This window comes from Pestalotiopsis fici (assembly GCF_000516985.1).
Source record: "Pestalotiopsis fici W106-1 unplaced genomic scaffold PFICI_Scf_3, whole genome shotgun sequence".
In the NCBI taxonomy this organism is placed as follows: domain Eukaryota; kingdom Fungi; phylum Ascomycota; class Sordariomycetes; order Amphisphaeriales; family Sporocadaceae; genus Pestalotiopsis; species Pestalotiopsis fici.
Window position 1 is genome coordinate 235,290 of NW_006917093.1, and position 14,530 is coordinate 249,819.

General features: G+C 50.0%; 4 protein-coding genes across 4 annotated transcripts; 2 read left to right on the forward strand and 2 right to left on the reverse strand.

Moving 5' to 3' along the window:
- Positions 1-2,342: 2,342 nt before the first annotated feature.
- Positions 2,343-3,832, reverse strand: PFICI_04270 (Isocitrate dehydrogenase; the record flags this gene model as incomplete). Its single annotated transcript, XM_007832851.1, has 5 exons — positions 2,343-3,134; positions 3,202-3,324; positions 3,385-3,471; positions 3,646-3,696; positions 3,770-3,832. 5 exons carry the CDS (start codon positions 3,830-3,832, stop codon positions 2,343-2,345), a joined length of 1,116 nt encoding a protein of 371 aa, XP_007831042.1.
- Positions 3,833-4,740: 908 nt separating this feature from the next.
- Positions 4,741-7,920, forward strand: PFICI_04271 (uncharacterized protein; the record flags this gene model as incomplete). Its single annotated transcript, XM_007832852.1, has 2 exons — positions 4,741-7,167; positions 7,219-7,920. The coding sequence occupies 2 exons, from the start codon at positions 4,741-4,743 to the stop codon at positions 7,918-7,920; spliced, it is 3,129 nt and encodes a 1,042-aa protein (XP_007831043.1).
- A 138-nt stretch (positions 7,921-8,058) lies between these two features.
- On the forward strand, positions 8,059-8,451 carry PFICI_04272 (uncharacterized protein; the record flags this gene model as incomplete). Its single annotated transcript, XM_007832853.1, has 1 exon — positions 8,059-8,451. The coding sequence occupies one exon, from the start codon at positions 8,059-8,061 to the stop codon at positions 8,449-8,451; it is 393 nt and encodes a 130-aa protein (XP_007831044.1).
- Positions 8,452-9,307: 856 nt separating this feature from the next.
- Positions 9,308-11,828, reverse strand: PFICI_04273 (uncharacterized protein; the record flags this gene model as incomplete). The annotated part of the gene is made up of 2 exons (XM_007832854.1): positions 9,308-9,405; positions 9,464-11,828. The coding sequence occupies 2 exons, from the start codon at positions 11,826-11,828 to the stop codon at positions 9,308-9,310; spliced, it is 2,463 nt and encodes an 820-aa protein (XP_007831045.1).
- Positions 11,829-14,530: the final 2,702 nt, after the last annotated feature.

The window sequence follows — 14,530 nt, forward strand, 5'->3', positions numbered from 1 at the left end:
GAGAGATGTGGCCTTTGTATCTCGAACAGTGATTGCGGGTACCTATATGCATCCGTACATATCACGTCGGCCAGAGGGAGAGAGCGCTTCAATCAGATATACACTGGTGAGATGAAAATACTTGGTGACTTGAGAGGTCGGTGAACACATGTACCTAGGGCAGTGTACATCATCTTAGCTGTTATTATTTGGTGTGTAGCATGAAGGAACCAACGGCAGCCTTGAAACTAGCTTCTAGAACTATTCCGATGTGTGCATACGCAAGCAAACTGTGCTGCTGCGAGAGGTGCTTGGCGATCCTAAAACCCGGCAGCTTGCTTTTTGGGAAGGGCTTTCCTAAAGGGATGGTTGTGCTCGACCGTGATTGGCTGTTTAGGGAAATGACAACCCCCATTTGTCACCTGCACTCTTTCCGATCCTCCGTGCCGGCGCACCAAATGAATGGGCTCGCGCGTTTCGCGGCCGGAGTTGCATTCGACGGCGAGCCGACCGACCTAATCAGTAGTACTGTTAGTCGTTTGCTGCTACGAGCATCACTAATAGAAAGGAAACATCGTAAATAGGGCAATTTCTCGGACTTTATTTTCTTCTTTCTCTCCCCATGTCCTCATGCTCTGTAGGCTGACCAACCCTTTCTGGATCTTTTTGCCTGGTACCTAATTGTCCCTCATGATGGCCACTATGACGAAAAGTGCGCCGCTTATCGTGGGACCCAACCTGGGGCGTGGAACCTGGGACAATGTGTTTTCCCACACGTTGGCCTGTCGGAGCCGATCCCGCTTACCATCTCGATGTGCAAGAGATGCTATGCCATTCTCCCTACCAATACGGAATGGAATGAATAGAATACCCACTGGGTTTGCGCGCCCTAGCTTTGCGCCTCGGTCGGTGCAATGCAGTGCTTATATCCGCCACATATGGAGCCCGTGGGGAAAGAGGGCACGGCTCAACCGAGACTCAATGCAGAGATGATAGGCGGCGGCACTTGAAGCAGGCCCAGCAACACTGCATTACTATGTACACACAGTCTGCAGTGCAATGCAATGCAACACGGCAGCACAGCGTTGGCTAAGTGATGGAGTCAGCTCAGAAAAAGCTGAGGAAACGACAGCCCTAAAAGCCTGAAAGTCCGCGCAACGAGGAAGGGTGCTTAGAGTCCTACAATCAGCCCTAAAGACTGACCGAGTAGAACCTGAGAATCAAGTCTCGTCACGACAGATCCCAAGTGCTCCACATGACAATTACCAAACCTGTGCTGAATTACTGGATCTACATACAGGACAAAGGTACCGAGGAAGTCTGTAGAACCATGCCGTACGGAATGTACCACAACAAGTAGATAGGTAACCTTCAGAGGCACGAGGGGGTGGAACTGTATGTAGGTACTTTATAGTGCGCGTACATGATGTTCAACGTGCTTTACGCATATTTGGCAACGATATGAATAGCCAGGGCGGCAGAGGATGCTGCATCAAATGAAGGCTACTGCCATGCGCTTGTCAATAGTCAAATGGCTTACATTGTAACATAGCATCGAGCTCGGAGTGTGGGGGTCACATCACGGCTGCAATCCATGAGATCTTGACAACGCCTGCTGAATGCTGGTATGATGTTCTCGATGCTCTTTGACGTGTATACCGATCGTCAACTTCATTTTGGCCATGCCATTGTGGTACCTGTCGCATGTCTTTGGGTTCTTTGGTTTTGTACTTCTTGCTCACCACGTAGGTACACACGCTGTCAAACTTTGGTCCACCACGTCTGAATATAATGCTCGTGCGCATGTGTAGATGATGATTAAGCGCACCTTCAAATGCATCTTCTCATGAAATGTGCGGTAGATATAGGACAGGTTCACTGCTCGAAGCGCAATGTGATTTGGCTCAAAATAGTATGTGGACTGCAACTCAAAAATTGGCCAGGAACGTGGATTGTGCATGTCGGTTTGCGCTTTGGGTCTTGTAATACTTGCAGCGTTTCTTTTCACGGAAAGGAACATGGCATAAGCAGTAAGAAGCAATTTCCAAGTTAAAACGTTACTTGGATATCAGCCCCATGATGTGTCACTTCCCGGAGCAATGTCATTAAGAGCATAGCATTCCTGTATTTGCTAGCTTAGCAATCGTTGTATCGATTTCGGGAACTCCCCTTACGTATAACCAGTAATATACGGTGTTTGTTTCTCATATCCAGTCCCAGGCTATTTTCCCAAGCAAACAATGGCCGCATGATTTGAAATGCAAATGAATCATGCAAAAGTCGTCTCAATTTCTTGTTGTACAGTCTACATCCTGACCAGCCCAACTTTACAGGGGAAAATATTATAGAGGATCATGTGGTATCTACAACTTGGAAATGATAGCGCCTGCGTAATCGGATGTGCTGGCCTTGCCGCCCAGATCACCAGTCAAGGCCTTTCCTTCGGCCAGGGTAGAGAAGGTGGCCTTCTCGATTCTGTCGGCGTACTCGCTAAGACCCATGTGTCTCAACATCATCATGGAGCTGAGCAGCAGGGCAGTGGGGTTGGCCTTGCCCTGGCCAGCAATGTCGGGAGCGGAACCGTGGACAGCCTCGAAGATGGAGCACTCGTCACCAATGTTACCCGAGGGGGTAAGACCCAGACCACCGATGAGACCGGCGCACATGTCGGAGAGAATGTCACCGTACAGGTTAGGCATGACGAGAACCTTGTCGTTGTAGGGAAGGGGGTCGGTAACCATCTTCAAGCAGGTGTTGTCGAGCAGCTCGGACTCGAACTCGATGCCAGGGAACTCCTTGGCAATCTCCTGGCCAATCTTGAGGAACAGACCATCGGACATCTTCATAATGGTAGCCTTGTGGACAACGCGGACCTTGTTGCGGCCAATCTCTTGGGCGTGCTGGAAGGCGAATCGCAGGACGCGCTCACTGGCCTCGCGGGTGATGAGCTTGATGCTCTGAACGACACCATCGACAACGACGTGCTCAATGCCCGAGTATTCACCCTCGGTGTTCTCTCGGATCAGGACGGTGTCGACGTTGTCGTAGGGGGTCTTGTAGCCTGCAACGGATCGGCAGGGACGCAGGTTGGCAAAGAGGTTAAAGGTTCGTCGCAGGGTGAGGTTGAGAGAGACGTGACCCTTGCCAACAGGAGTCTGGAGAAGAGTGTTAGTTCTACCCTTGTTTGGCTTTTCGCTCTTGTCTCCTGAACACAAGACCTACAGCAAGAGGACCCTTCAGGGCAACCTTGTTTCTTTGGATGCTTTCAATGGTCTCTGAAGGAATGGTCTGCTTGCCATCGACAAGGACGGGGGTAACATCGACGGGTTCCCAAGAAACGGGAGCCTAGGAAGTAGATTAGTACAGCGCTTTGAATGTCTAATGGCAATGGTTCTTTCCACTAACCTTGGCGGCAGCGAAAATGTCCTTCACGGCTTGCGAAATCTCCGGTCCAATACCATCACCCTCAATGAGGGAGACGGGGTAGTTTCCCTATGCACAGCATCAGCATCCTGCGACGTGTTGAATGGCGAGTGCCGTGGTGTTTGTTGCAATGCTCAGACGCATCCCCATCCGATCTTGTTGACTTTCGAGCTGAGTGATTTACGTCTCGAGATCGATCGCGGCGGGATGGTCTGGCATGCGTTGTAACGGATTTTCACGTACACTGGCATCCTTTTGGCCTGTGAACTTGGCGACCCTCTCGGAGTAGAACCTCTGCAGACTGTGTTAGTCCTTGTTGATGCGACCAAGCATTGTGGTAGCTTGCCTGGGAAAGAGTTGCGCCAACACGGGGAGCTGCGCGGAAGCATTGGCGGCGCGCAGGGGCCGAAATTGCTCGGAGGGTCAACATGATGTGAGATTTTGGGGCGATATGCACAGCTCAGCTCCTGGATGGTCGAGGGAGGATGCTGGTGTTTTTGAGGTCGACGTATGAATAACAAAAAGCTTTCGAGGGATTATCGGGTCGGTTTCAAAAGCACATGCACCGATAAACAAGCGAAGATCTGATAGCGGGTGTGCTCGGGTGAAAAGCGCGGCAGTGGAACTAGCAAGCTAGGAACATTAGCGGGCAATGCTGGTTTGCACGATATGTACTTAACGAGCACTGCATTCCACTAGGTCGTACGGAATCATTCATTATATGCTCATGCAGATTGGTGCTTGAGGGTGAATTGGTCTCTAATAAACAAAACTAATGGAGCTGTCATATTATGACCAGCTTTTGTCTCGTGTTGAGATATAAAATAAGTCTTGGTGTTAATGGTCATGTCTTTCCCATAAGGGCGGCCCTTGATATTATCCCGATTGCATTTTTACGGATGTTGGGTTGCCGAACCGACGCGAGCCAACTCTGCGGCTGCCACAGAAGTAATTGACAACCTGGAACTGACGCAGCCCAGTCCTCCCCTGTCCAAAGCGCTGCTTGAAAATGTATGGACTCCGCTAGACGGGAAGCAGATTTAGCGCGTTGCGGCGATTAGAGATTGAGCTACAGCTCACTTAACCTACAGTAGGTAGGTAGGTACCTATTGTAGCGACCAGGGTCCCCTCAACGTCTCAAGTCTGGCTTTAGTCGCATCAACACCCAATACAAACACCTTCGAGTCGAGCTATCCCGAACCTTCACTCCTCTTTATTGGATTTCTTGAGAACGAGTTGGATCTACGCCTTGGAACCTCGTATCCTTCGACGCCAGCCCATGGTCGACTGGCATCAAACATGCTAGTTTCCGCAGTACCTGAACCCCTATGAGCAGCGATGGCCACTACCGACTTCAAACGCAACGTGCTCGAATTCTACGGCCTGTCGACCGAGTTTCCACAAGAATGGCCATCCGACAAGGACAAGAGCGATGCTTCTGACAGCGAACAGGAGGTTAAAAAGCAGAAGATTCAACGCAGGAAGTCCCGCTACCAAGCCCTCGAACGTGCCGTCAGCACAAGATCGAGCGTCTTGGGCGGTGACAAGTCCGTGAGCAGTCTGCTCAGTCGCGACGAACCGGACCCATTGGGCGGCAGCGACAGCGTAGTGAGATCTTTGATACAGTTTGGTGTACCTATAAAGGAAGACACTCGACTTCGCACAAAGTTCTTGTTATCGTCTACCAACTTCTCTCCGTCTCTGTTTCTATCCCAGCTGCACTCCTTGGACGACACAAGATCCCTCGAAGCCGGTCTAGATAATCTGTCCCAGTCCATCGACCAGAAATCTGCATCCCTGAAAGTCTTGGTGGAGTCCAACTTTGAGCGTTTCGTCAGGGCCAAAGCCACCATTGATAATGTCTACAAGGAAATGAAGTACAGAGGTGCAGAACCGCCCCCCCCCTCACGAGCTCGCGCCCACTCCAGACATGCCAGCAGGAGCAGTTTCAGGAACAGCATTAGCGGTGCAAATCTTGGAAACAACCCTCTGACCCCCGTCACTCCTGCTTCACCCGGCACCGATGCTAGAAAGAAGAATGCGCTCATCAAGGAGAGCGACTACGGCGTGGCAGGAATTAAAACCCCTCTCCTCGACGTGTCTGCAAAGGCAGAGGATGTCTGGGGGCCAGCCTTGGGTGGCAGGGAGAAGGAGGAGAACTTGCGAACTGTTCAAACGTCGTTGGAACGCTACAAGGATTATATCGAGGCAAGCTCCAATGTCGCAGACAGCATCAAGCGCAAGGACTATGAGACATTGATCGAAGAGTTCTCCCGTGCTCGGAAGTTCGCGGACGATGCACGAAAATTGGTTCAGAATCTCGGCTCGACTGCTCCTAGCGAAAGCCAGACATATCAAATTCTCCTAGCCGCGAGAATGTGGCACGATGTGGACGATCAGATCCAGGCTTTCAAGCGTGACGTTTGGAAAAGACTCATCACATCACACACCGCTTCCAAGACCGAGAATCTCGCTGGGCGCCCGCAGGATCAACACATGGAGCTCATCGGCTTGCTACTCGAATTGGGCGTCGAAGACAATCCCATTTGGGTTTGGTTACTTAGCCGGTACGATTACCTAAAGGGAAAGATCTCGTCCATGTCAGATAGAGCAAAAGTTGAGATTGAGGTTTTGCGGAGGCGGCTGGCAAATGGTGACAAGCCTGCACCGCAGACCGTAGCGGCACATCTGAGAACGCTGGGCCGTCAGTCAGTCGAGGGTAAACCCAGCGGTATTGATTCGGCGGATGTTACTGAGCTTTGGGAGAAGATGCTGTCGTTCTTGACTACGCTTCTTTCGCCTCAAGGGGTCCTCGGTGAGGTTCTGGAGTTTTGGCAGACTGTGGAAGGCTTCATTGACGGGAAGACGCAAAAGTCCTTGCCCGTGGGCTACAACGCCGAGTCTCGTGAGCATCACCGCTTTTCTGAGCAGAATACGCTGGAACTACGCAAGGGGACCGTCGAGCTCGTCGACATGATTCGACAACATGTACTCGAATTCTTTACAGGTGCTCCTCCGGAGGATATTTCACTCCTCTTCTCGCCATTGCCGCCTTCTCCAGGCACGCCAATGTCGGCGTCGCTCACGCCGACTGCGCTGAGGGATCCTCGATTCAACTTTGACGCCAAAAACCTGCCTCCACCCTCTCCGAAACGCGGCGAATCGTACGAGAAGTTTGCGTTTTGGCCGCCAAACTCAAACTCTGTAAGCGGTGTGCATTACCTGTCCAAAATGCTCTCACTTGTTGGCACTGGTGCGGCCGAGATGGCAGGCGTGAGCCCTGTTGGCCAAGGTGATACGCGACAATTGGATCTACTCAAGACCATGGTTGGTGCAGCTCGTGAGAGATGTGTAAACGCCATTTGCGGTGCTTGGAACAAGGACGCCGAAAACATCAAGTTTGTTGAAGACTGGCAAGGATCACGAGAGATGGGTGATGTCACGCGAATGCCTGCGACTTTCTCAGGCTTCGAGGGTGCCCTGCTCAGTGGAATGCAAAAGATTCTCTATGTGCCTGAAGCCGTGGCCAAACCGGGGGCTGCAGATATCGTGCCACCCCCACCGACGAAGCTCTTGCAAATGGTTCGCAGCCAGTACGTGACCACTCTCTATAAGGCATTGAGTGGCATGGTCGAGAATGCGGAGCGATCAGTCAAAACGGAGGAAGACGAGTGGACAACAGACTTGACGGCCCCCGCCAGAGACGGTATCGATGCCAGAGCCTCTTACAATGTTGGGCTCAGGGGCATTGATGCTGGTGATCGCGTAAGTTTAACATCTTGGTTCCATATTGGGCCCTCAACTAACGTCTACTAGAATGTGCGCATGCTTCTGACCTTGAGCAATCTGGCAGCTCTCCGTAACAAGGTTGTCCCCGGCCTCAATACTCAATTCGAAAACGCGTTTTCAGTAAAGCTCACTGATGAGTCCAAAACTATACGGGATACTCTGTCACAAATCGACGCTCGTCTCTTCCAGACATACACGAGGCCTTCGGTTCAAAACATTCGCCAAATCGTGCGCACCGGCGTGTCTGATCCAAGCTGGGGCAACGTGCCTAGACCAACTCAAGTTCGACCCTACATTTACGACGCACTTTTGTCTCTTGTGCTTGTCCATACCCAGGTTTCCACAACCGCGCCGAGTCTGACACACCAAGTCCTTTCCTTTCTCCTTGAGGCCACCTCGCGGGAGCTGCTTGAAGCTTTCAAACAGCGGAGCCGCTATGACATTGGTGCCTTGATGCAGGCAACACTCGACGTAGAGTTTGTAGCTCAGACCTTGACACAATACACCACGGAACGAGCAGGTCAGACACAATCTGAGATTTACAGCATGCTCGACAGTCGTACAGATGATGCCACCAGAGCCTCACTGCAGAATGAACTGCCGGGTATGCGCGATGTGCTAAAGAAATTGCGCGAACTGTCAAAGAACGAATTCGGATGCTTCAAGAAACCTCGTCGTCAACAGAGTCAAGGTGGTCCTGGTGGACTGGAGCGCACGCAGACGGGCTAGAGGCTCTCTGACAGTCTCACAAGACTCCAGAGCATATTTGCGGGTAGACTCAGTCATAACTCAAGACACCAGAAACGCCAATCTAATGGCCCCAACCAAAAAGCTGCCTTGGCAGGCCTTTCCAATACCCAGAAACGAATGGGTTGGGTGAAGCGACTTTCCAATAGCGGACAAGAGCAAGACGCAAACCTGACGTCGCTCTCTTTGCAGGCTTCATCGCCATCCCCGGAGCGCGCTCTACCGTCAAACCCACCAGTCAACTCCCTTTTCAGCCAGTCTCCTGCTCGAGATATCCTCACTCAGCCTCACACCCCGGAATCAGCAAATAGCGGCAGACGTAAAAGGGGAATTTGGAAAGGAGAGGTCAAATCGTGCACAGTGATTGCCGGTGAGCTTAGGGGCCAGCTGTTGGAAGAAAGGGAAGAGGAAAGCGCAACACCTACCAGACCACCCGCTCATGCCCAGACCGATCAGAAGAGGGACGGCCAAATGAACTGGAGGGAGGAGCTGGATGGTTTCAGAGTGCCCTGATTATCTCTGATGTACATCATGATTAAGCAAAAGAAGATATAACTAGCTTACATGGTCTTGATGCGATAATTGCATGCAGGGCCATGTTGATTCAGAGCGTAATGATAATAATGATGCCACAATTTTAGTGTATCAATCAACGAGTATTTAGACATGTAACATTGTTCATTCGTGAATCGAGTTGCGCTCTAGTGGGGGCAAAAAACAACAAACGCAGCCTCTGGAACGCCGCCCCTGAAGACACCTGGGTATCAACCTATAGGAACAAATCCATTTTCTCGCAATCCATTTCATGAGCCTTCGGAATCCATGGGGAATTTTGTTAGAACCCATTCCGTATATGGTGGTTCTGGCACCTATTTGGATCCACCTATCATTTTTCCCCTTCTATAAACTTTTCGGTTGAGCCATCTATTACAATAACATATTAAATATGACCATCATGCTGTGTTTGTATATCTCCTCTGACTTGTCGCAATAATTCCGGACTGAGGTACATGGAGACTGGAGGCAATGGGAAACTTGCAGAGCTCAATTCTGTGGGCGGATCGCTCCGACTTGGGCTTGTCGATTCTAGGGCTTCTGCATTGCCCGACCCCGTGAAGATTTCTTCCATGAGTTGTTCGCATAGAGCTTGATCATCTGGTCTCAGGAATTCGTGATGATCCATCGGTATTTCCACCGGTGGCGTTTCACTTGGGGGTTTGGTCTTACGAGCCGGTTCTCCCGTAAGATCTGGCATTGTTGGAGGCTGATTCGGGGACTCGTGTTCCAGCTCCAATTCTCTTGCAGATTCTGCCATCTCTTGGAGTTCATTCGTAGGTTGGTCATTCGATTCAGGCCACTCTGCATCATCCTAAGGCTGCAACAGTGCCGAGCAGAACAAGAACTCTAATGACCGTGAGTCGGACTGATCGAAAGAAAAGTTATCACGACGTTCGCGCAGGAAGTTGGCTGTAACCCATGTCAGTAAGCATATCTTTTAAAGGTGGAGTTTCATTGTTGAACTTACGAGTGACGTTGAGATCTTCATAATACTTCTTGATCGCTTCATCCTCTTCGTCGGCTCTGATGGGTTGATCAGAGGGCCCATCGGTGATCTTGGGCAAGATGTGGCGAATGTGGAGCAGCATTTTCAGGAGCTCACACAATCCATAGCCTTGATTATAGTAATTATCTGGTTGCTTCTCCAATGGCCATAGTGACCGCAACGCCTCACCATCCCACGCCTTGAATGACCATGTCATCTTCTCAACGCAATTGAGAAAAATCATTGCAGTGAGAAACATTGGGAAGCCAAGCTTTGATCTGCCATCTTGCAAATTTCTTTGAATGCCCACAAGCAAACTCTTGCTCGTCTGTGCGGCCTTGCGCTCAGCTCCTGCAGTGAGCTGCGTGCAGAAGGTGGTAAAGACCTCATTGTCATGATCGTTTGTGGATGTCTCGTCCTTGAGCCAGACATTGCTAGAGTCATTGTCATTCGATTTCTTCTGGAAGGACCATTGGCGTTCACGATCCATGATCTCGGTCAGCCCCCACAGCTCAAGAGACCGTCTCAAGAGCTCATCGTTTGTGTCATGCGCAACCTTCTGAGCGTACTCTAACGTTACACGGACATGTGAGGATGTTTCTCGGCTGATGAATTCGGGAAGCATGCGGCGCATGTAGTTCTCAACTTCGGCTGGTATGTCCTCTAGGGTATTATCAATCATGATTATCGGAAGAACAGGTGCATTGTCACCATCGGTATGAGACTCTTGCGCCTCAGCCGGAGAGGCGTTCTGGAGAACTCCCAGGGTGATGTGATGACCAGTCTCGTGAAAGTGCGAGGCCTCAACCACGAGACCATTGTTGGCAAGGTTATAGTCTTCCTTCAACTTGTTGACTCGTTTTTGGGCGACGACAATTTGTACCCCAGCTGAATACAGCTCAATCTGCTCCGCGAGCTTGGTTCGTGTGCAGCCTGTGTGCCACACTCGAGGGGAGAGCACTTTGCGGCATGTATCACAAGGCGTGCCCTTGGAGCAGACTTTGCGCAGGATGCGGCATCGAATGCATGCGCCGATGCGTCTGACTTCTTGCACCTCCTTTCTTCTGGTGGGGTCGAAGCGGGCTCGTGAGTGTCGAACACGAGTACCATTCGCACTCAATGTGTCCATTCTGAAGCCACCTTTGTTGAGTGTATATGCCAATTGTTGGCTTTGATCACTGACAGTCGCGGGGGGCTGAATGTTATTTGGTATGTAAGTGAGCTCACCCCATGAAGGAATAAGATCGTGTGCACTGGCATGGGCGCTGTTGATCGGAGCGTTCATAGGAGCTGCGACAAGAGGTGAGTGTCTATCGTCTGGTGCCTGAGCCATTACGATATCGTCTGTGCCTGGCAAATCTGCGTCAACTACATCTGTGGTGACGTGGGCTTCTACGACGTCCATGTTCGTGTTGGAGTCAAGGGCTTCTGTGTGCTGAACGACGGCCTGGATCATGTCCTCTGATGTTTCCACATGTCCGTGATTAATGTCTGCAACTGCTGGAGTACCGGCAGCGGTGTCGCCCGTGGTATTGGTTGTGGAAGTAGGTGTCTCAACACTGTCATGTTCGAGACCTTGGGAGAGAACTTGCTGCAGTTGTTGGTGCATACGGGGATCGACATAGTTGGGATTAAGCCGGGCGGCAGCAGCCGCGGCCATGGACAGGTTGGTATCCAACGCATGGTCGCCAGAATCGAGAGCATGGTCGGCAGACTCCAACAAGCTTCGTAGCTTTTCCTCTGTCATCTCTTGGTCATGTTCGAGGTCGCCATGTTCGTGCAGCTCTTGCGGCTGCAGTTGATGTTGCTCCTGCTGAGACCGATTGTCATAGCTCAAGGGGGGGTTCTCCAATGTGAATTGCTCTTGCAACTCAAAAGGGTGAGAAGTGAGAGCGAGGAGAGGGTGGCTGAAAGACGCGGTAGTAGCATCGTGTGGTGGATGCTGCGGGCTCGGGAGGTGCTCGTCATGCTTGCCGCTGAACTCGTTGATCTGTCGTGAGACCTCGGCAAGTGTCTCGAGCGCGGTCCAGTTTGTCTGTGCCAAGGCATTGTCGGCGGCGACCGAGTCGACCAAAGCGGCAGCATTGGACTGAACGACAGCAGATGTGTGGGCGCGACGTGCCGGACTGCCGTTGATGCCGTGCAATTGCAGACAGGCGTTGATCCTCTCGGCCTCGGAGATGGCGGGGCATCGCTTGGTGAGGTGGTTTGTCAAACTGTCGATTCGGCCCTTGGGAAAGTCCTCACCGCAGGCCTTGCAGCGGTGAGGATACCTGTTGCTGTTGTCTGATAACTTGGGGCCCCTCTCAAAGTAAGTCAGAATCAAGGGATTGGGCCGACGGCCCATGGTGAGAGGTGGTCAAGACGAAAGGCCGCCTTGTACCGTACCCTCGTACTGATGGTTTGGTCAATCTCTGGGCGGTCACGATAATGCCGGCAGAATTTTACCAGGCGATGATGGTGGGATGGAGAGAGCTTGAGCTTCCAAAAGCGTCGCAGAGCCGAAGCGCATTCGCGTCGAGTCAGATCTAGAATCCACTGAGCAATGAGCGATCAATCGGAGATCCGAGCATGGGAAAAAAAGAAGGGATTATTGTTTCTGAAATTGTCGTAACGAGCCCCAGTTGCGATTGCGACCGTGACTGTCAAAATAATTTGGCCGCCAATTGCAACCAGGGACTTATCGATAAGCCAGGGCCGAATTTGGGATTGGCAGTCGCTGCGAGGTGCACCACGTTTGCCCGGCCATTCAGGTACGTATTTTGCTAGAGATGGCGCTAGCTAGAATCCCCAGACTGAAGTGGGGCACTACTTCTCTCACCACCTGCCCCGGGCTCGTGGCCCACTCTAGTGCTTGGAATACCTCAACAAGTACAAAGCCGTCACCTGCCGTGTGCGTGTGCAATGGGTCTGTGAATGATTTGGTGAGCGCATTTCTTGACCCTTCAAGCGCGTGCCCACTGTCATGTTCTCATTCAGGTTATATGTTTGTCTTTTTCAATAGCAAATATCCTTACATGGGTATAACATGCCCGAAAGAGGCTGTTGATATTTGAACCTGATGATTGAGTTGGGTTGGTCATAGTACAAGTATTTCCCAAGCTGTATAGAGCTGTATGAAATGATTCATCGTCGGAGAGAGACATTCTCCTACAGTCTACCGGCACACAACGGCTTTCTCAAAAGACCTCATTTTCTCATTCAGCCTTGTCTTCACCTTTCCAGACCCCTGCTGAAAAGCCGACAAAGTTGCAGAAGTGCAATTAAGATGCCCCCAAATTTAGGTTGAGAGCTTGCGTTGAACCTAAGCGGTACTGGCAAGTCGGCCGCTGTCCGTTGCCTCAATCACACCCGCCTGCATGGGCTCGATTCTATCTTGTGAATGGCTTTTGTTGAAATTCTCAAGCTGCCAGTCCAATTTCCCTCTGCAGACCCTTGCAATCTATAATAGAAAGGTATCTCTCGGGAAATCTATTACCGTTAGACAAATGCTACTTTATATAATCCCCGAGTATTACAAATTTGGTTCCAAACTCGGGGCTTGAGCCTACCATTTGTACTGGGCATTGTACCCATCAAAATGGCTGTCTGGGGAAACATTGAACCCAAGAAAGCCTTGTGGAGTTCCATCTTGTCACACGGAAAGAGATCGGCTCAACCCGAGCCAACGGAATCTAGAGTATGTCCTCTGTATACCCGTCATTCACCAATGATTCTTATTTCATACCTGGACGAGTTTCTTGCTTGTGGCTAATTGATGCCGTCCCAAGATCTACATTTGTCTGAATTTTGGTTCAATGCCAAGGCAAGGAAACTAGTCCAGTGTGAGTGAACAGGTCGGATAAAAAGGAAGCACCGTGATTATTGATCTTATTTCGTTCTCATCTTGGCGATAGTTCTCAGCCATTAATACCACTCGCGACTGGGGTCAGAGTACCTATATTGGCAATTGGGGTACCATCGTCCCGCAGAGTCGACGCCTTAGCCGCCGCCCTAGCTATGTACTCCTTTTCCTCCACATATATTATTATAACAGACGACCGATTCAACTATCAATGTGCCTATTCCGGAGATGCTCCTCCCCATTGTACAGCACTAAAGTTAAATGAGGTGTGCCGGCTGCCGACGTGCCGGGCTCTTAGCATCTGTAGTGTCATTTGCGCCATTTGGTCTTTTTTATTTTTATTTCTTCCTTCTGGGCGCTGGCCTGCCCTTCTAAGACTTATCTCGCCGAACCCCTGTGGGGCCATGTGCACTGCGAGGTACCAATGAATCCATTTTTGGGGGGGCCAATATCGTCGACTTATAATACAACCGGCTGACACGGCCGTCTATTTTTCTCTGCCTCTCATCAAGTTCCCTTGTGATGATCAGAGTCTCTCGTTTCTCTCATCCATTCGCTTTTTGATCGCGTCATTCGTTTATAATTCTCCCCTCTTCTCACGATTTCTTTTCTGGTTTGGTTGCTCTGTAAGTCTGCAGCTCGACAATTGTGCAGCATACTCGGATCCACCAAAATCGACCAGTCACGTTCAGGGGTCGGCATAAATAAAATAAATCAAATCAGACCCCTCCATTTATTTGATTTGTGTATATATAAGCAAATCACGATATTCGCTTTATTTATATATTTGATTTATAAATTAAATCGGGCCGAAAGTTCCGGATTAATTAGAAGTCCGGGATTTTAATAATTATTTCCCGAACCGTTTATTTTTATAATTTTTATATTTTAAATATTTATAATTATTACTATAGCTATCGTAATTATAATTATATAATTAAATTAATTAATTATCTTTTTAAAAATATATTTTTATCGAATTTTTATGCTATAGCATTATAAATCGGGCTAACGGCTATAATATAGCCCTTTTCCCGAAAATTAGCCGGTCCCGCCTAAATTAACGCGTTTTCGTTTAAAACTAAAGCAAAATAAAATATATTAATATTAAACGCATAATTCGCTTTATTATAAATGCATTATAATAATTTATTTTTATTCGATTTCTTTAATCCCGTCCTCCCCGAATTCGCGCGCTTAGCGCC